The sequence below is a fragment of the Pristiophorus japonicus genome, chromosome 20, assembly GCF_044704955.1.
Source record: "Pristiophorus japonicus isolate sPriJap1 chromosome 20, sPriJap1.hap1, whole genome shotgun sequence".
Taxonomy (NCBI): Eukaryota; Metazoa; Chordata; class Chondrichthyes; family Pristiophoridae; genus Pristiophorus; species Pristiophorus japonicus.
Genome location: NC_091996.1, coordinates 10,333,748 through 10,356,214, shown reverse-complemented (window position 1 = coordinate 10,356,214; position 22,467 = coordinate 10,333,748). Strand labels below are relative to the sequence as shown.

Genomic DNA, 22,467 nt, shown 5'->3' with positions numbered 1-22,467 from the left:
CTGCAGTACAGCGGGACCTGGGGGTACTTGTGCATGAAACACAAAAGGATAGTATGCAGGTACAGCAAGTGATCAGGAAGGCCAATGGAATCTTGGCCTTTATTGTAAAGGGGATGGAGTATAAAAGCAGGGAAGTCTTGCTACAGCTATACAGAGTATTGGTGAGGCCATACCTGGAATACTGCATGCAGTTTTGGTTTCCATATTTTACAAAAGGATATACTTGCTTTGGAGGCAGTTGAGAGAAGGTTCACTAGGTTAATTCCGGAAATGAGGGGGTTGACTTATGAGGAAAGGTTGAGTAGGTTGGGCCTCTACTCATTGGAAGTCAGAAGAATGAGAGGTGATCTTATTGAAACGTATAAGATTATGAGGGGGCTCGACAAGGTGGATGCAGAGAGGATGTTTCCACTGATGGGGGAGACTAGAATTTGGGGCATAATCTTCCAATAAGGGGCTGTCCATTTAAAACTGAGATGAGGAGAAATTTCTTCTCTCAGAGGGTTGTAAATCTGTGGAATTCACTGCCTCAGAGAGCTGTGGGAGCTGGGACATTGAATAAATTTAAGACAGAGATAGACAGTTTCTTAACCGATAAGGGAAAAAGGGGTTATGGGGAGCGGGCAGGGAAGTGGACCTGAGTCCATGATCAGATCAGCCGTGATCGCATTAAGTGGCGGAGCAGGTTCTAGGGGCCGTATGGCCTACTCCTGCTCCTATTTCTGATGTTCTTGTGTTCAGAGAGCTACATGCCACCCTATCACCAAGGTCAGCTCAAGATGCCAGCCTGCAGTCGGGCAAAATTCCAAAAATGGGCAAAAGCGCCAACCTTCAGCCTCCCCTGGAACAAACAGCAAACTCTGAGGGGTGGAAATTCCGTTTGCAAGGCCACCCGTTAACGCCCGGGGGAGGGGCGGCTAACGGGTGGCGAGGGACGTACCGTCAGCAGGGGGCGGGTTCCTCGGCTCGCGGGAAATTTAGTTGGGCGGTGAGGGGCGGCGCCAAGAGGTACTGCTGCACGCTCTACCGCCACCCATGTGGTGACGTCATCAAACTGTGGCCGCGATATTAGGCGAGCGCGGTGGCCTTACCGGCAGGCGTCCATACAACCTGGGAAAGGTGGTGGGACATCAGGGATCCCTGGGGGTGGCAGCATTCAGAGATCAAGGTAAGTTGATATCTTTAATGTTTTCAGTATTTATGTATTAATGGCACCGGTGGGGAAGTGTGTGGGTGAGGGGGGGGGGAGGGGGTCAGAGAAGTTCTCAGAAACTTTTTCCTCCAGTTTTTTTCAACTCGCGTGCCGTGAGCCGACCGTGGGGAAATTCGGTCGGCCTCCTGAGCTCCCGCCCCGTGGGCGCCCGGCAATGAGTGCGCAACGCCCCTTTTAGCGCTGCTCTCTCATCTTTGGGCGGTAAAACCGAATTTGGCAGTTTGAGGCGGTGATTAGCGCCCGGCAGTAAAATCACCCTTCAGGCAGTGTCAGCGCCTCTAAAGCGGTGGTACCCCAAAGGTCGACCCCCAAATGTCGCACGGTAAATTTTTGGACTAAAAAATAGATCATTAGGAACAGGAAGAGGCCATTCAGCCCCTCGAGCCTGTTCCGCCATTCAATAAGATCATCTGATCTTCTACCTCAACTCCACTTTCCCTGCACTATCCCCATATCCCTTGATTCCCTTAATATCCAAAAATCTATCGATCTCTGTCTTGAATATACTCAAAGACTGAGCCTCCACCATCCTCTGGGGTAGAGAATTCCAAAGATTCACCACCCTCTGAGTGAAGAAGTTTCTCCTCATCTCAATTACAAAAACACATTATCCGGTCATTATCACATTGCAGTTTGTGGGAGCTTGCTGTGCGCAAGTGGGCTGCCGCGTTTCCCACATTACAACAGAGACTACACTACAAAAGTGCTTCAAATGGCTGTAAAGTGCTTTGAGACGTCTGGTGGCCGTGAAAGGTGCTATATAAATGCAAGCCTTGCTTTACATCACGCTCATCTCTGCCACCCACGGGTGGATCCAACATGGGCCCGATTACCGCACAGCTCACCTTTCATCCAGCCAACCGTACATCTTCCTCAGCTGCTCCATGGCGACACTCCCTTCGCTCTCGGAGCCCGACAGAGGGGAAGAGCTCCTCACGTCCCAGTCAGGGGTCCCCGGGCCGGGGTCAGAACTGGCCGGGGGTCCAGACTGATTGATCGCTGCTGCATCTGACAAGGTGGCCTTCATTCCTGAAACCTAAACATAGAGACAAAAAAACAAGGGAAGTAGAAGTGGCAGAGTGTAACCAGCCAATAACTCAGTGCACGGTGCTGGTGCCCCAATACTGGGGGAGGCGGGGAAATTCCTGGTATCCCTACTCCTGGAACAACTGGACGGTACAAAATCCCAATTATTTTCCGTAATTTAAAACATATTCGGCCATAGTTTGATTTATATTTTTACACCCTCTAGAAGAACGCAATGCCTTTTACAATGGATTTTGGTACATTTCTCGCTCTCCCGCGCACCCCCCCCCAGAACATTGTCCCACCCCCTCCCGCTTCTCCCTGGAGGAGTTGACTTGTGCTTGCACACAGTTCCACAGTCCGTGATCACCCACCGGTACCTCAACCAAGCAGCTCGTTCTTCCCGTGCAAACCGATGCAGGCAGTGTCGGCATGCTATTCGACTGCAGGATCCATCACCTCATCCGGTCCTCAGCCGAGCTATTCGACTGTGGAATCCATCACGGCCAAACCTAATCCTGTCCTCAGCCAGTCAGGTGTACGGGGAGATGGGTGTGGGGTGATTAACATCAAGAACCTTAGCTGATTGTATTTTCTCTTTCGAGCCAGAAGACATCAAAGTCATAGGAACAGGAGGAGGCCATTCAGCCCCTTGAGCCTGTTCCGCCATTCGATGAGATCATGACTGACCTGCGACCTAACTCCACACACCCGCCTTTGGCCCATATCCCTTAATTCCTTTGGTTAACAAAAAGCTATCAATCTCAGATTTAAAATTAACAATTGATCTCGCATCAATTGCCATTTGCGGAAGAGAGTTACAAACTTCTACCGCCCTTTGAATGTAGAAGTGTTTCCTAACTTCACTCCTGAAAGGCCTGGCTCTAATTTTTAGACTATGCCCCCAGTCCTAGAATCCCCAACCAGCGAAAATAGTTTCTCTCTATCTACCCTATCTGTTCCCCTTAATATCCTGAAAACTTCGATCAGATCACCCCTTAACCTTCTAAATTCCAGAATACAACCCTAGTTTGTGTACTCTCTCCTCGTTACTTAACCCTTGAAGTCCGGGTATCATTCTGGCAAACCTACGCTGTACTCCCTCCAAGGCCAATATGTCCTTCCTAAGGTGTGGTGCTCAGAACTGCTCACAGTGCTCCAGGTATGGCCGAACCAGGGGTTTGTACAGCCACAGCATAACTTCTGCCCCCTTGTACTCTAGTCCTCGAGGTATAAAGGCCAGCATTCCATTAGCCTTTTCTGTACCTTTTCATGACATTTTAATGATCTATATACCTGGACCCCTAAGTCTTTTTGGATCGCTACTGCTTTTAGCTTTTCACCATTTAGAAAGTACCCTTTTAGGTCCAAAGTGGATGACCTCGGTTGGAGCACCTTGACCAGCATCTCAGCTGAGATCAGGTGACTCACGGCAGCTTCCTGGGCCGGAGGCAGTACTCGATGCATTTACCTTGGACCCACGGGGAGGAGCTGCGTAAATGTGTTTAAGATTGCCATTAGTCCCAAGCCTCAACAACAACAGTTTATATAGCGCCTTTAACATAGCAAAATGTCCCAAGGTCATTCACAGGAGCGATTATCAAACAAAATTTGACCCCGAGTTACATAAGGAGATATTAGGTCAGATGACCAAGAGCTTGGTCTAAGAGGTAGGTGGGGCCATGAAAATCGGGGTGCGCAAGAGGCCAGAATTGGAGGAACGCAGACATTTCGGCGGGGGGGGGGGGGGGGGGGTTGGGACTGGAGGAGATTACAGAGGTAGAGAGGGGGCGAGGCCATGGAGGGAAAAAAAACAGTGATGAGAAGTTTTTAATCGTGACTTTGCCAATGGAGGTCAGCGAACACAGGGGCTGATGGGTGAGTGGGACTTGGTGCGAGTGGGACTGAGATGAGCAGAGGAATTTCTTCTCTCGGAGGGTTGTAAATCTGCGGAATTCTCTGCCCCAGAGAGCTGTGGAGGCTGGGTCACTGAATATATTTAAGGCGGAGATAGACAGATTTTTGAGCGATGAGGGAGTAAAGGGTTATGGGGAGCGGGCGGGGAAGTGGAGCTGAGTCCATGGTCAGATCAGCCATGATCGTATTGAATGGCGGAGCAGGCTCGAGGGGCCAAATGGCCTACTCCTGCTCCTAATTCTTATGTTCTTATGAGTTAGGACATGGGGCAGCAGAGTTTTGGATGAGCTGAGGTTTACAGAGGGTGCAAGGTGGGAGGCCGGCCGGGGGAGCGTTGGAATAGTCGGAGTGTGGAGGTGACAGAGTCTCGCTGCTTATTACCCGCGGGCCCGTTGATGAGCTGACCAGCTGGCTCTGTAGGTGTGCGGTTGTCTGGTGAATCCTGAAGATCTCTTGCTGTTGTTTCAGGAGGAGCTTCCTCTCCTGGTGGGCCGCCCTGTACACATTCTGGAGATGCCTGATCTCCGCCTGGAGGTGTGAAAAGGAAAGGAAAGTCACTAGTGGTCAGTGGTTGCTTCAGAGTGCAATGCATTCACTGGAATCCAGATAGCAATGGGCCACTCGATCTCTTCGACGCAAGAAAGAAATAAAGATCTTGCATTTCTGTAGGACCTGGATTTCGTGCTCAAGTCGCTGGAGTGGGACTTGAACCCACAAACCTTCTGACTCAGGGGTGGCAGTACCACGGCTGACAGCAAGGGCAAGCTCACCAAGTTGTCAGTCTAGAACCAGGGGTCACAGTCTCAGAATACGGGGCCGGCCATTTAGGACCGAGATGAGGAGAAACTTCTTCACTCAGGAGGGTGGTGAATCTTTGGAATTCTCTACCTCAGAGGGCAGTGGAGACTCAGTCATTGAGCATATTCAAGGCAGAGATCGATAAATGTTTGGATATTAAGGGAATCAAGGGATATGGGGACAGTGCAGGAAAGTGGAGTTGAGGTAGAAGATCAGCCATGATCTTATTCAATGGCAGAGCAGGCTCAAGTGGCCAAATGAACTACCCCTGTTCCTATTTCTTATGTTCTTATTTTTTGTTCAATGTTTAGACCACCAGCTCGTCTGCCAGAGATGTGGAGAGATATCGAGCCACGGAATGTATTTGCTTCATGGGTTCTTCGCTTAAGGATTCATTGCATCACATTGCTATTAAGAACTAGCTGGTTTATTAGCAAAAGGTTTAACAATCACACTACACATTATCAGTTCATCCACCAGGCTCACAACCACCTGCCTCATCGTGGATCCCCCAAACACAACTGGCCGGGGTTTTATTGAGTCTTGTGAACATCACGTGACTGGCTAAGCCACTCCCAACTCAACAGCTCTACAAACCTGTGAGCATTCCTTACATGTGCATATATTACACGACTAAAGTTCCAAATCTGATTGTTAATTTGAAACTATCCAACGTCAAAGAGTGAAACCTGCTCTGCCTTTCTATCAGGTGCGTGTAATGATTCTGCTGTCGTCACTTGTGCCCACCTCCACACCCATCTTTGGTTCCTGTATCTGTTCCATTACCATTGCATTTTAGCCTTGCACCATCAGCCTTTTTGTCCGGGGGGGGGGCGGAGAAATTGGGCTCATGTGTGCCCCCTGGGGGTTGCTAACGGGGCTCTAATGGCCTGGAGACCAGGCGTGACGCCCGATAACGACTCTCACTAAATCCTGCGCCCGGAGATCGCGATATCATCGCCTTGCGCAGCGCCTGGGACCCGAAAATGAGTATCGCCCCTGAAGCTATGCTGGGCGATGCCAGCGACAGATTCAGGGGGCGCAGACCGAGCGGGCGGCCGACCGCTGGCAGGGCGGAATTTAGCGAGGAGGTGGCCGGCTGCTGCCGAAAGAAAAAATGTCCGCTCTTCTTTGGCCCATTGGTGCCGATTTGGACGGGTGGTCCGTGCTGCAATCGCTCGGCCCGGCTCCCCGTCCCCCCCGGTGGTCCAGGCTGGAACCTTTTTATTGTTACAGAGTTTGTAATCGGACCTTTCCCTTCAAGACGCCGCTCAGCCCTGCGTCCCCGCTACCGGCCCAGAAAGGAAATGGAGCGCTTGATTTAACGCTTCATTTACATTCGGGGGCGGGAACCCCAATTTATCGCGGGGGGGCAAGATTTCTGCGCCTGTGTTACAGTCCCCAAACGGGGCGCTCACGAATTTCAGGGCCTTAATCGCCCTTGCCTTCCACCCTATCACAGACCGTCCCTTTTGTTCTTTCCTCCCCACCCCCTTTCCCTGCCTCTACACTTGCTTAAGACCTGTTACACTCTTTCTGGCAAATGGTCACCGACCTGAAATGTTGCCTCTGTTCATCTCTCCGCAGATGTTGCCTGACCCGCTGAGTGACTCCAACATTTTCTGTTTTTAGTTCTACTGTTCTATGGATGGTTTCTGGTCTTAAAGGCACACTGATGGATTACTTTACACAGTTAAATGTGATGTCTGCAATTGCTCACAGGTTGGTTGATCTGTTGAGTTGGGAGTGGTTTAGCCAGTCACAGGGCTCAATAAAACCCCAGCCAGTTGGGTTCGGAGGATCCACGATGAGGCAGGTGGTTGTGAGCCCGGTGGATGAACTGGTAATGTGTAGTGTGATTGTTAAACCTTTTAAGAATATAAGAAATAGGAGCAGGAGTAGGCCATACGACCCCTCGAGTCTGCTCTGCCATTTAATACGATCATGGCTGATCCGATCATGGACTCAGGTCCACTTCCCTGCCCGCTCCCCATAACCCCTTATTCTCTTATTGGTTAAGAAACTGTCTATCTCTACCTTTAAATTTATTCAATGACCCAGCTTCCACAGCTCTCTGAGGCAGTGAATTCCAGATTTACAACCTTCTGAGAGAAGAAATTCCTTCTCACCTCAGTCTTAAATGGGCAGCCCCTTATTCTAAGATTATGCCCCCCAGTTCTAGTCTCCCCTATCAGTGGAAACATCCTCTCTGCATCCACCTTGTCAAGCCCTCTCATAATCTTATACATTTCGATAAGATCACCTCTCATTCTTCTGAATTCCAATGAGTAGAGGCCCAACCTACTCAACCTTTCCTGGTAAGTCAACCCCCTCATCCCTGGAATCAACCTTGTGAACCTTCTCTGAACTGCCTCCAAAGCAAGTATATCCTTTTTTAAATATGGAAGCCAAAACTGCACGCAGTATTCCAGTTGTGGCCTCACCAATACCCTATATAACTGTAACAAGACTTCACAACGTTTATACTCCATCCCCTTTGCAATAAAGGCCAAGATTCCATTGGCCTTCCTGATCATTGCTGTACCTGCATACTATCCTTTTGTGTTTCATGCACAAGGACCCCCAGGGTCCTGCTGTACTGTAGCACTTTGCAATCTTTCTCCATTTAAATAATAACTTGCTCTTTGATTCTTTTCTGCCCAAGTGCATGACCTCACATTTTCCAACATTATACTCCATCTACCCTTTGCTAATAAACCAACTAGATTCAGCCACGATCATATTAAATGGCAGAGCAGGCTCGAGGGGCCATATGGCCAACTCCTGCTTCTATTTCTTATGTTCTTATGTTCTTAATAGCAATGTGTTGCTATGGATTCTTAAGCAAAGAACCCATGAAGCAAATACATTACACCCACCTTCTCCTGTTGTAGCTTCACAAGAATCTCCCGTTGCTTCCGGATGATGGCCGGCATTTTATCATCTTGCCCTTTGTCCCGGAGATGTCTGGGGAAGCAATCAAGTCAAGAGAAGCATATTAATCACACTTAACTCGTAAATTATAATCTGCACCTATTCATATATATCACAGACAGCACTAAAACGTGTCTTCATGGTGAACCTTAAGTAACAACAACAACTTGTATTTATATAGCGCCTTTATCGTCTCAAGGCGCTTCACAGCAGTATTATGAGACAAAAAATTTGACACCAAGCCACAGAAGGAGAAATTAGGGCAGGTGACCAAAAGCTTGGTCAAAGAGGTAAGTTTTAAGGAGCGTCTTAAAGCAAGAAAGTGAGGTGGAGAGGTTTAGGCAGGGAGTTCCAGAGTTTGGGGGCCAGGCAATGGAAGGCACGGCCACCAATGATTGAGCGATTATAATCAGGGATGCTCAAGAGGGCAGAATTAGATGAACGGGGGTTGTGGGGCTGGAGGAGGTTACAGAGATAGGGAGGGGTGAGGCCACGGAGGGATTTGAAAACAGTTTATGTAATAAAATGACTCCAAGAACGACGACAAAGAGACAGATTTTCCTCTTCCAGTGCAGGAAAATCAGGCCGGTTCCGTTAGGGGTCTGAGCTGCACCCTTCATCTAAGCACAATCCCCTTCCCCTGTGCTCCTCCAACCCCCCCTGTGCCCATCCCCTCCTCCAGCTCTCCACCCCTTCCCCTGCCATTCCCCCCCCAAACACTGACAATCCTTACCTTTGATGAAGGGTAGTGGAAATCTGTAGTGGTTGAGGGTCAATGGAAATTTCAAATCTGAGATTGATAGATTTTTGTTCGGCAAGTTACGGAACCAAGGCGAGTAAATGGAGCTATAATACAGCTCGGCCATGATGTAAATGGTGAAACAGGCTCGAGGGGCCGAATGGCCTGCTCCTGTTTCTATGCAACACAATAGATAGAGACTGTTCCCATTGGCGGAAGGGTCGAGAACCAGAGGACACAGATTTAAGATGATTGGCAAAAGAACCAGAGGTGACAGAGCAGCGTGTGGTTAGGATGTCCGGACCGGGGTCAAGCAAGGTTGTGTCATCGTACCAACGCTCTTCTCCATCTTCCTTGCTGCAATGCTCCATCTCACCCTCAGCAAGCTCCCCGCTGTAGTCGAGCTAAATTATAGAATCTGTTCAACCTTCGCCACCTCCAGTCCAGATCCAAGGTCGTCCCACCCTCGGTCATCGAACTACAGTACACGGACGACGCCTGCGTCTGCGCACACTCGGAGACTGAACTCCAAGCCATCATCAACACCTTCGTTGAGGCGTACGAGAGCATGGGCCTCATGCTAAACATCCGTAAGACAAAGGTCCTCCACCAACCTTCCCCCGCCACACAGCACTGCCCCCCGGTTATCAAAGCCCATAATGAGGCCTTGGCCAACGTGGACCATTTTCCACACCTCGGGAGCCTACTGTCAACAAGGGCAGACATAGATGACGCGGTCCAACACCACCTTCAGTGTGCCAGCGCAGCCTTCAGTCATCTGAGGAAGAGAGTGTTTGAAGATCAGGCCCTCAAAATGGCACCAAGCTCATGGTCTACAGGGTTGTAGTGATACCCGCCCTCCTATATGGCTCAGGGATGGGACCATATACAGTAGACACCTCAAAGTGCTGGAGAAGTACCACCAACGCTGCCGCCGCAAGATCCTGCAAACCCACTGGGAGGATAGACGCACCAACGTCAGCGTTCTCGCTCAGGCCAACATCCCCAGCATCGAAGCACTGACCACACTCGACCAGCTCTGTTGGGCGGGCCAGATTGTTCGCATGCCTGACACGAGACTCCCAAAGCAAGCGCTCCACTCTGAACTCCTTCACGGCAAGCGAGCCCCAGATGGGCAGAGGAAATGCTTCAAGGACACCCTCAAAGCCTCCTTGAAAAAGTGCAACATCCCCACTGACACCTGGGAGTCCCTGATTACCTCGAGTCTCGTCGCTGAGAGCAAGCAGAAAGCAAGCGCAAACAGTGGAAGGAGCGTGCGGCAACCCAGTGACACCTGGGAGTCCCTGGCCCAAAACCATTCTAAGTGGAGAAAAAGCATCCGGGAAGGCGCTGAACACCTCGAGTCTCGTCGCTGAGAGCAACCCAGACTCCCCACCCACCCTTTCCTTCAACCACTGTCTGCCCCACCTGTGACAGAAACTATAATTTCGTATTGGGCTGTTCAGTCACCTGAGAACTCATTTTTAGTGTGGAATCAAGTCTTCCTCAACTCCGAGGGACTGCCTAAGAAGGAGAAGAAGGTTAGGATCTGGAATGCACTGACTGAAATTGTGGTGGTGGCAGACTCAATTGTGGATTTTGAAAGGAAATTGGATAAGTACTCAGGAATGTATTTGCTTCTTGGGTTCTTTGTTTCATTGCTATTAAGAACTAGTTGGTTTATTCGCAAAGGTTTAACAATCACACTACACATTACTGGTTCAACCACCAGGCTCACAACCACCTGTCTCATAGTGGATCCCTGAACCCAACTGGCTGGGGTTTTATTGAGTCTTGTGAACATCACGTGACTGGCTAAGCCACTGATAACTCAACAGCCCAACAACTATTTTAGTTGCACCTGTAAATCAAATGTAAATCAAATGCCTCCTTATTAAAGGGGCACTAAAACCGACAATTTAAACAAATTAAACTTTAAACAGTCAACAGCTCAACAAACCTGTGAGCATACTCACAGGTGCATACAGTACACACACAAAGGAAAGAAATGTGCAGGGCTACGGGGAAAGAGCGAGGGGAGTGGGACTAGCTGAGGTGCTCTTGCAGAGAGCCAGCACAGGCTCAACGGGCCTAAGTGCCGTCTTCTGCACTGTAACCGTTCCGTGTATATTCCCTCAATACGCACAAAAGCCAATCAGATGAAGGGGCTCACGTTTTCTGATGTTCCAGCCAAGCCAGCTCAGCCTTGGTCTTCTCCCTGAGCGCTCTCTCCCTCAGTCGGAACAGAGCAGTCTGGTGCCTCGATCGCAGTTCCTCTTCCTTCAGGTACTGCTGAGCCATCTCCAGGGTGAAGCGGCTGAAGGCATCCTGACTGCCAAAGATAGGCATTCCTGCTTCCTGACACTGAAAAAAAATACAGCAGTTAACTTGCGTACTTATAGAAACTCCTCAAGTTCCCAACAGCTCTGCTCCATTGAAATCAATGGGCATTGTGGGAACGGGTCATGGTAAGCACCTGATATTCTTACTTACTCCAGAGGATGGCGCTGTTGCCTTTAAGAACATAAAAAATAGGAGCAGGAGTCGGCCATTTGGCCCCTCGAGCCTGCTCCGCCATTCAATAAGATCATGGCTGATCTGATCTTGGCCTCAACTCCACTTCCCTGCCCACTCCCCATAACCCTTGACTCACTTATCGCTCAAAAATCTGTCTATCTCCACCATAAATATATTCAACGGCTCAGCCTCCACAGCTCTCTGGGGCGGAGAATTCCAAAGATTCACGACCCTCTCAGAGAAGAAATTTCTCCCCATTTCCATTTTAAATGGGCGACCCCTTATTCTGAAACTATGCCCCCTAGTTCTAGATTCCCTCATGAGGGGAAACATCCTCTTTGCATCTACCTTGTCGAGCCCCCTCAGAATCTTATACGTTTCAATAAGATCCCCTCTCATTCTTCTAAACTCCAATGAGTATAGGCCCAACCTGCTGAACCCTTTCCCATAGGACAACCCCTTCATCTTTAAAAGTACAACAACAACTTGCATTTATATAGTGCCTTAAACATAGTAAAATGTCCCAAGGCATGGCACAGGAGCGATTATCAGACAAAGATTGATACAGAGCCATATAAGAAGATATTAGGGCAGGTGACCAAAAGCTTGGTCAAAGAGGTAGATTTTAAAGAGCGTCTTACAGGAGGAGAGAGAGGTTACGAGGCGGAGAGGTTTAGGGAGGGAATTCCAGAGCTTAGGGCCCAGGCAGCTGAAGGCACGGCCGCCGATGGTGGGGTGAACAAAATCGGAGATGCGCAAGAGGCCAGAATTATAGGAGCGCTGAATTCTTGGGGTGTAGTGGGGCTGGAGGAGATTACAGAGATAGGGAGGGGCAAGGTATTGGAGGAATTTGAAAACAAGGATGAAAATGATATCATCGAGGCATTGCTTAACCGGTAGCCAATGTAGGTCAATGAACACAGGGGGCGATGGATGAACACAGGCACATCAAAGCACTGGAGAAGTACCACCTCCGCAAGATCCTGCAAATCCATTGGCAGGATAGGTGCACCAACGTTAGTGTTCTCGCTCAGACCAATGTCCCCAGCATCGAAGCACTGACCACACTCGATCAGCTCCGTTGGGTGGGCCACAATTAGTGGGAAAGCGGGTTGTGTAGAGGACACAGAGAGGCTGCAAAGAGATTTAGATAGGTTAAGCGAATGGGCTAAGGTTTGGCAGATGGAATACAATGTCGGAAAGTGTGAGGTCATCCACCTGGGGAAAAAAAAACAGTAAAAAGGAATATTATTTGAATGGGGAGAAATTACAACAGGCTGCGGTGCAGAGGGACCTGGGGGTCCTTGTGCATGAATCCCAAAAAGTTAGTTTGCAGGTGCAGCAGGTAATCAGGAAGGCGAATGGAATGTTGGTCTTCATTGCGAGAGGGATGGAGTACAAAAGCAGGGAGGTCCTTCTGCAACTGTATAGGGTATTGGTGAGCCGCACCTGGAGTACTGCGTGCAGTTTTGGTCACCTTACTTAAGGAAGGATATACTAGCTTTGGAGGGGGTACAGAGACGATTCACTAGGTTGATTCCGGAGATGAGGGGGTTACCTTATGATGATAGATTGAGTGGACTGGGTCTTTACTCGTTGGAGTTCAGAAGGATGAGGTGTGATCTTATAGAAACATTTAAAATAATGAAAGGGATAGACAAGATCGAGGCAGAGAGGTTGTTTCCACTGGTTGGGGAGACTAGAACTAGGGGGCACAGCCTCAAAATACGGGGGAGCCAATTTCTTCTCCCAGAGGGTTGTGAATCTGTGGAATTCTCTGCCCAAGGAAGCAGTTGAGGCTAGCTCATTGAATGCATTCAAGTCACAGATAGATAGATTTTTAACCAATAAGGGAATTAAGGATTATGGGGAGCGGGCGGGTAAGTGGAGCTGAGTCCACGGCCAGATCAGCCATGATCTTGTTGAATGGCGGAGCAGGCTCGAGGGGCTAGATGGCCTACTCCTGTTCCTAATTCTTATGTTCTTCTGTTCTTATGTTCACAATACGAGACTCCCAAAACAAGCGTTCTACTTGGCGATGAGATCCAACACGGCAAGCGATCACCAGGTGGGCAGAGGAAATGCTTCAAGGACACCCTCAAAGCCTCCTTGAAGAAGTGCAACATCCCCACTGACACCTGGGAATCTCTGGCGCAAGACCGCTCAAAGTGGAAGAGAATAATCCGGGAAGGTGCTGAACACCTCGAGTCTCTTCGCCAGGAGCAAGCGGAGGCCAAGCGCAAACAGCGGAAATAGCGCACGACAACCCAAGCACTTCAACAAACTGGCCCTTCAACCAACGTCCCTTCAACTACCGCCTGCCCCACCTGTGACAGAGACTGTAGGTCCCACATTGGACTCATCAGTCACCTGAGAACTCATTTCTAGTGTGGAAGCACGTCATCCTCGACTCCGAGGGACTGCCTAAGAAGAAGATGGGCAAACGGGACTGGGTGTGAGTTAGGATACGGGCAAGAAGACAATAAACGAATGATCTGGAGACGTGAGTTCAAATCCCACCACGGCAGCTGGGGAATTTAAATTCAGTTAATTAAATTAAATAAAAAGCCAGTATTAGTAATGGTGACCATGAAACTACCGGATTGTCGTAAAAACCCAGGGAATAGGGAAGGAAATCTGTCGTTCTTACCCGGTCTGGCCTACATGTAGAATGTAGTTGATTCTTAACTGCCCTCTGACATGGCCCAGCGAGCCACTTGGTTGTACCAAACTGCTACAAAGAAGTATAGCAGTGTGGGAATACCTTCATACGTAAGAACATAAGAAATAGAAGCGGGAGTAGGCCATTTGGCCCCTCGAGCCTGCTCTACCATTTAATAAGATCATGGCTGATCCGATCCTGGACTCAGCTCCACTTCCCTGCCTGCTCCCCATAACCCTTTACTCCCTTATCGCTCAAAAATCTGTCTATCTCCACCTTAACTATATTCAATGACCCAGCCTCCACAGCTCTCTGGGGCAGAGAATTCCATAGATTTACAACCCTCTGAGAGAAGACATTCCTCCTCATGTTTTAAATGGGGGGCCCATTATTCTAAGACTTTGTCCCCTAGTTTTAGTTTCCTCTATGAGTGGAAATATCCTCTCTGCATCCACTTGTCGAGCCCCCTCATTATCTTATACATTTCGATACGATCACCTCTCATTCTTCTAAACTCCAATGGGTATAGGCCCAACCTACTCAACCTATCCTCATAAGTCAACTCCCTCATCTCCAGAATCAACCTAGTGAACCTTCCCTGAACAGCCTCCAATGCAAGTATATGCTTCCTTAAATACGGAGACCAAAACTGTACGCAGTTCATCAGAAGGACTGCAGCGGTTCAAGAAGACGGCTCACCACCATCTTCTTAAGGGGCAATTAAGGATGGGCCATAAATGCCAGCCTTCTCACATCCCAGAAAGGAATAAAAAGAATGATTCAAGAAGACCATAGCATCATAGAGAGTAAAGCATAGAATGGGAGGCTATGCAGCCTGTTGAGCCTGTACTGTTGCTAGCTCTACAACCGAACGTACATACTCTAACCCCTTTATCTGTCCTTTTATAATCTCCCTTTTTAAATACTTACCCAATTCCTTTGAAGTGGTGTAGACTCTGTCTCAGCCAGTACTTGTGGTAGTATAGTCAGCAATCTAACAATCTAGGCGCAGACTTGATGTGCTGAATGGCCTCCTTCTGTGCTGTACGATTCTAAAATTTACCACTCCACAATTCTTTGCTTTAAGCCACACTTACTCCCTTTTTGCTCAGCCCGCTAACCTGCGTCCTCCTACAATCTTCCTCACAGATTGCCGCAGCCCAGAATTAAATATCACGGCCACCATAACATTATTGGCCCTTCGCAAACTCATCAGCAGCTTGCATTTATATAGCCTCTTTAACGTCCCCAGGCGCGTACATTTGACAGTGTTGACATCTCATGATGCCTGAGTTCAAAGCGGATTTAGCGCTGTTCTGACGGGAAGTACCTTTCGAAAAGGCTGGTCCGTTGTGCTCCGGAAATTGTCGTCCCCCGACTGCAACATCTTATTGCTTTCCATTGTCCGTCTCCAGTGGCTCTCAGACGGCAACAGGGACCAGAAGGATTGTTCCACTAACTCCTTCCCCGGTGATCCATCGGCGAGCGAAATGTGGCTGGTTCCAGAAACAGACTCTGCAGGTGGAAAGAACGGTTTGAGTGAATCTGATACAGACACAACTTCCGATTCGGAATTTCTGCTTGTCTAAGGAGTGGCTTGTTGGTCTTGATGATTAGAACCCAACTAGTTTGTCGTATCAACTTGCAGAGTGGCAGACACTTGGGAGAGAGACTTGCTTGGACAACATGTCAGCTGGGGCACCCCGAGTGCCTTATAGATAGAAAGAAGCAATCTCTGAAAATGATACTGCTTGGCCATTACATGTGAGCGGGGAGGAGGGCGGTTATTTGATGGTTATTCAAAGCAAACTCAATCACTTCACAGCAATTCTGCTCTTTCGTCTGGAGCAATGCATCAAGCCCTTGTTGGCCGGCGCAGATACGATGGTAAGTACTGCCGGGAATCGAATACGGCCAGGGTGATCTCCTGGACTAGTTTCAATCACCTGGATGGGTCGGAGAGGAATTTTCCCAGATTTTTTTCCCCAATTGGCCTGGGTCTTTCTGGTTTTTGCCTCTCCCAGGCGATCGCATGGCTCCGGTTGGGGTGGAGTGTAGAATGTTTTAGTGTAAGGGGTGTTGCAGTTGTGTGGGGCAGACTGGTTGGGCTGGGTGCTCGATACCTGTCCGCCATTGGTCATTGTTCATCAGTTTATATGTAACTGTCAGGGCTGCTGACCGAGGACCGTGCGGCTCTTTGTCAGCGGCCCGGACACGATGGGCCGAAATGGCCTCCTTCTGCGCTGTAAATTTCCATGGGCTAGAACCCCCACTTTTGTGGTTATCGCCAAAAATGGGCATTCTTTTCGGCATGGGCGGTAAAAAAGGGTTTTCAGATCACCGGCTTCTCGCCCATTCTCAAAACACCCAGTTTACATTTTTGAAAATTTTTTTGACCTGCTGCCGTAAAGTGTGGCCGTCCTTAGCAACGGCTTGGCAACGCTCGATTCCCGTGATTCTGGAGGTCAAGGGTCACCATGACATGCGCAGAAGAGGAGACAGAGAGAGAGAGGGAGCTCAGAGAGACTGAAGGCATGCCTGGGTGTGGTGTGGCTGCTTTGGGAGGAAGGAGGGAGACTTTTAGAGCTTCACAGCAAGTAGGCAAATAAAAAGAATCTGTTACCAACCACATATTTGACCAAATTTGCCCTATAATGGAGGGAGAGGAGGAGGCATCACAGCACGCTATGGAGACTGACGCTGGAGAGAGTAGTGAGATGGGAGAGGAGCACATTGGAGGGCGCAAAAGAATCAGGAGGTTCTCGGACGAGGCAAATGCCTCCCTCCTGCAGAAGGTTGAGTTACGCTGAGGTGATTTGACACAGGGAGGTGGTGGGAAGCCCACCCCAAAGGCCTACCAGAGGATATGGACCAAGATAGCAGAGGTGGTCTCGTCGGCGACCAACGAGGTGCGTGAGGGCAACCAGTGCCGCAAACGATGGAATGACCTTGTGGGATCCGCAAGAGTAAGTATGACATTGATTTACATGTCTTTATAGAATTTTGATTTGTAACAGTCATGAGTGCCTATCAGCAGATGTGAGGTCTTGCACTTTTACCGGGAATGTTTTACTCAAAGCCTGCAGTCACGGTGTATGTCTTTAGGTGAAGAATGATAATAATCATAATAATCATGATTACATCTGTCGGTTATGTATTGTATCAGTGTCTGTGACAGTACCGAGCAATATCACACAATGATCTCATGCCATGTCGTCCTGGTACATTTTACAGAAGAAGCTATCGATGATGAGGTCTGAGCAGAGGCGAACGGATAGGGGGCCACCAGTCCCCAGTGACATCACTGAGATGGAGGAGCGAGTGCTCACACTCGTGGGGAAGCACCCCGGACAGCCACGGATGCATCTGGAGACCCTGAAGTGATGCCACGTGAGTAAAGCTTACTCCATTGCGTGATGTAAAGTCAATAGATACCACACCAACTCAGATCCGAACAATCATGTATGATTGATGATTTCTAAAAGTGTCATAGAAACGCCGGTCTCATGAAAATCATTGCAATGCACAATGTGTTCGTGGTCATGAAATGTGATGTCTGCGATGACTTTGAGAGCGGTGGTGCATTTGTCGTGCATATGCTGTGTGTAGCGCTGGACTCACCTAGTCACCCAACACCCGCTCCTCCTCTAATAACCTCATTTGTGTCCTGCAGCACAGCTAGCCGCGCGGCCCCAGGCAAGGCCACAGAGGCCAGAGGGTGGGGGCGTGGGGCAGGAGTCGGCGGACGATTCTACTACATCTGGTGCTGAGGGGCTCCGATTGTCGCCCGTCAATCCGCTGGGTCGGTTCTCGATGGATGAGAGCGCAGACTTCGAAGAACCTGCATCGCCACGCTCCAGAACCCATTCCACCCCAAGTCCATCTAGTGGTCCTCCGGTCATTCCCACCTCCACTCTGGAGGTGCCAGCCCCAAGCACTTGTCCAAAGGGCACCCCATTTGCCCCCAGGACGGCACCGACCCCGCGGAGGCACGTGGATGTGGCAGGTCTGTTCCACGAGCGCGACATGACAGTGGAGAGATGGTACAGTTGTCCAGGAGGACTGCAGACATTGGTGACCAGCTCATCGAGGCAATGGGGGGCATATCCCGACTGCTGGCCACCATGACCGAGTACATTTTGCGCATGGCGGAGGCCCTGGATGCGATGGCCAGGAACACTGCTGCCACCGGCCTCCCAGTGGTCCCAGAGCGCGGCACTCCACCCCTAGGTTCCGTCCCACCACTGCGAACGACAGATGAGAGCAAGAACCAAGATCCTGCTTCTGCATCAGAGAATGTTGCCCCCTTGGCAGCCCCCGCTCCCATAACCATGCAACCACCACAGCTGCCTTCATCCCCCCCAGTGAGGCACTGCCTGAGGAGTTCCTCGGCCAGGTGCTATGGAGCGAGGAGGGGAAGGGATAGAGGTGGGGAGAAGGGGAGGGGGGAAGGAAAGTGAGGTAATGGCTGTGTTATATCTCCATCTGGGTGTATGCAATCTGTTGCAATGTATGGGGGCTGGGGACCACGCTCCTGCTTTGCCTTTGTATTCTGTGTTGGTGAAAATGTTGAACATGTGATTTATGTCAATGGCGGAAAAAGTTGGGTGTGGGCGGGGGTTGAGTGTTATTGGCTGTGATACTTACGATTGAGGACCAATGTTGGTATTAAACTTTTGTTATTGAACATAACCTTGTTGCGCATTGTCTCAGATAGCTGGACCGTTACACACTGGTGATTCTTTACCATGAAAGGGTTAAATACAATTTAACATCAATCAACGTAAACTTTAACTGGCACCAAGGTGATAAGAACATAAGAACATAAGAATTAGGAACAGGAGTAGGCCATCTAGCCCCTCGAGCCTGCTCCGCCATTCAATAAGATCATGGCTGATCTGGTCGTGGACTCAGCTCCACTTACCCGCCCTCTCCCCGTAACCCTTAATTCCCTTATTGCTTAAAAATCTATCTATCTTTGACTTGAAAACATTCAATGAGCTAGCCTCAACTGCTTCCTTGGGCAGAGAATTCCACAGATTCACAACCCTCTGGGAGAAGAAATTCCTTCTCAACTCGGTTTTAAATTGGCTCCTCCGTATTTTGAGGCTGTGCCCCCTAGTTCTAGTCTCCCCCACCAATGGAAACAACCTCTCTGCCTCTATCTTGTCGATCCCTTTCATGATTTTAAATGTTTCTATAAGATCACCCCTCATCCTTCTGAACTCCAAGGAGTAAAGACCCAGTCTACTCAATCTATCATCATAAGGTAACCCCCTCATTTCTCGAATCAGCCTAGTGAATCGTCTCTGTACCCCTTCCAAAGCTAGTATATCCTTCCTTAAGTAAGGTGACCAAAACTGCACGCAGTACTCCAGGTGCGGCCTTACCAATACCTTATACAGTTGCAGCAGGACCTCCCTGCTTTTGTACTCCATCCCTCTCGCAATGAAAGCCAACATTCCATTTGCCTTCCTGATTACCTGCTGCACCTGCAAACTAACCTTTTGGGATTCATGCACAAGGACCCCCAGGTCCCTCTGCACCGCAGCATGTTGTAATTTCTCCCCATTCAAATAATATTCCCTTTTACTGTTTTTTTTCCCCAAGGTGGATGACCTCACACTTTCCGACATTGTATTCCATCGGCCAAACCTTAGCCCATTCGCTTAACCTATCTAAATCTCCTTGCAGCCTCTCTGAGTCCTCTACACAACCCGCTTTCCCACTAATCTTTGTGTCATCTGCAAATTTTGTTGCACTACACTCTGTCCCCTCCTCTAGGTCATCTATGTATATTGTAAACAGTTGTGGTCCCAGCACTGATCCCTGTGGTACACCACTAACCACTGATTTCCAACCGGAAAAGGACCCATTTATCCTGACTCTCTGCTTTCTGTTCGCCAGCCAATTCTCTATCCATGCTAATACATTTCCTCTGACTCCGCGTACCTTTATCTTCTGCAGTAACCTTTTGTGTGGCACCTTATCGAATGCCTTTTGGAAATCTAAATACACCACATCCATCGGTACACCTCTATCCACCATGCTCGTTATATCCTCAAAGAATTCCAGTAAGTTAGTTAAACATGATTTCCCTTTCATGAATCCATGCTGCGTCTGCTTGATTGCACTATTCCTATCTAGATGTCCCACTATTTCTTCCTTAATGATAGTTTCAAGCATTTTCCCCACGACAGATGTTAAACTAACCGGCCTATAGTTACCTGCCTTTTGCCTGCCCCCTTTTTTAAACAGAGGCGTTACATTAGCTGCTCTCCAATCCGCTGGTACCTCCCCAGAGTCCAGAGAATTTTGGTAGATTATAACAAATGCATCTGCTATAACTTCTGCCATCTCTTTTAATACCCTGGGATGCATTTCATCAGGACCAGGGGACTTGTCTACCTTCAGTCCCATTAGCCTGTCCAGCACTACCCCCCTAGTGATAGTGATAGTCTCAAGGTCCTCCCCACATTCCCGTGACCAGCAATTTTTGGCATGGTTTTTGTGTCTTCCACTGTGAAGACCGAAGCAAAATAATTATTTAAGGTCTCAGCCATTTCCACATTTCCCATTATTAAATCCCCCTTCTCATCTTCTAAGGGCCCAACATTTACTTTAGTCGCTCTTTTCCGTTTTATATATCTGTAAAAGCTTTTACTATCTGTTTTTATGTTTTGCGCAAGTTTACCTTCGTAATCTATCTTCCCTTTCTTTATTGCTTTTTAGTCATTCTTTGCTGTTGCTTAAAATCTTCCCAATCCTCTAGTTTCCCACTAACCTTGGCCACCTTATACGCATTTGGTCTTTGATTTGATACTTTCCTTTATTTCCTTGGTTATCCACGGCTGGTTATCTCTTCTCTTGACGCCCTTCTTTTTCACTGGAATATATTTTTGTTGCGCATTATGAAAGAGCTCCTTAAAAGTCCTCCACTGTTCCTCAATTGTGCCACCGTTTAATCCTTGTTTCCAGTCTACTTTAGCCAACTCTGCCCTCATCCCACTGTAGTCCCCTTTGTTTAAGCATAGTACGCTCGTTTCTGACACAACTTCCTCATCCTCAATCTGTATTACAAATTCAACCATATTGTGATCACTCATTCCGAGAGGATCTTTTACGAGGAGATCGTTTATTTTTCCTGTCTCGTTACACAGGACCAGATCCAAAATGGCTTGCTCCCTTGTAGGCTCTGTTACATACTGTTCTAAGAAACAATCCCGTATGCATTCTATGAATTCCTCCTCCAGGCTACCCCCTGCGATTTGATTTGACCAATCGATATGTAGGTTAAAATCCCCCATAACTACTGCCGTTCCTTTTTCACATGCCTCCATTATTCCCTTGATTATTGCCCGCCCCACGATGAAGTTATTATTTGGGGGCCTATAAACTACGCCGACCAGTGACTTTTTCCCCTTACTGTCTCTAATCCCCTTATTATCCACATTAAATTGCATCTGCTATGTGTCTGCCCGTTTCACCATCCTGCGTCCTCCTGAAGTCTTCTACTACCTTGCTCAGTATTTATATGTTGCTAAGTGTTGTGACATTCACAAACTTCGCAATTGTACTCTGTATACCCACGTCCAGGTATTTTATATAGAACTCGAAAAACAATGGTCCTAATACCGGCCCCTGGGGGATGGACCACACTGCATACTTCTCCAGTCAGAAAAACAATCGTTCATCATCATTCTCTGCCACCCATCCCTTAGCCAATGACATATCCAAGCTGCGTTTCCCACATTACAACACTGACTACATTTCAAAAGTAAGTCATTGACTGTGAAGCGTTCTGACACATCCCGAGGGAGTGAAAGGCAATATAAGAAAGGCTAATTATTTCTGCGTGTGCATACACGTTAGGTACAGTTGTGTTAATGAATGTTCCTCGACACTCGTGATGGGCACCGTTGATGTCTGAGCTGCACACACACAGCAGTGTGTCAGCGTTGGCACTCACATCAGCGCTCTTTCAGTCATATCTTTCCGATATCAGCTCCTCACGTAAGAGTGGGATTTAACAAATGCCAGCCACACCGCTGCCGTTCATCCCAGTTAGTTCCACTTTTTGTGGCCTTTTTTTGAGCGGGCGATATTCTGGGCGATATGTGTGCGAGGTGATGAAATTGACGGTGGGCGATCTCCTTGGCCGCTAGTTTGGGTAAATATGCTCTTTATGACAAAAAACAGTTGCCAAACATTAATATTGAATCTCGGCGGTAATTCCGTGAGGAAAGTCAAGCTGGGCGATAATATGGGTGCTGAATTCACCCATTCTGCTGATTCCGCCCCAAAAAAGTGGGTGGGCTGTAATATTTTTTCTTGGCGTTAAACTCATTGGGAAAATAACGCTCGCCGATCGGTCTCCTAAAAAAGCCCGTCAGTTTCGATTTTGTGCCAAAATAGGCGATATATGGGCGTTGTACGTCATTTCAGCGGTAAAATGGGCGTTAAGTGGCCATTAAGCATGCAAAAAAAGTGGAGGTTCTAGCCCTATGTTTCTAATGTCACCAACAAGTCATTGGGGATGAAATTGCCTCTTGCCTCGATCCGGGGCAGTAACATTCCGGGAGCCAGGCCTTTTATCGGTCGGCCAGGAAGTCCCGCCCCCCACATGGAATTCGGCCGTGCGCTCCTCAAAGGAAGCAGAGC

General features: G+C 48.6%; 1 protein-coding gene across 1 annotated transcript in view; it reads right to left on the bottom strand.

The window, feature by feature from the left end:
* Positions 1 to 22,467, bottom strand: part of LOC139233083 (centrosome-associated protein 350-like) — a 58,889-nt gene that overhangs the window by 23,385 nt on the left and 13,037 nt on the right. The window contains exons 5-9 of the mRNA XM_070863602.1: positions 15,137 to 15,321; positions 10,801 to 10,991; positions 7,834 to 7,921; positions 4,538 to 4,684; positions 2,059 to 2,249 (exon numbers count right to left, since the gene is read on the bottom strand). Coding sequence (XP_070719703.1) covers positions 2,059 to 2,249; positions 4,538 to 4,684; positions 7,834 to 7,921; positions 10,801 to 10,991; positions 15,137 to 15,321 — 802 coding nt within the window. The remainder of the gene's footprint in view (positions 1 to 2,058; positions 2,250 to 4,537; positions 4,685 to 7,833; positions 7,922 to 10,800; positions 10,992 to 15,136; positions 15,322 to 22,467) is intronic.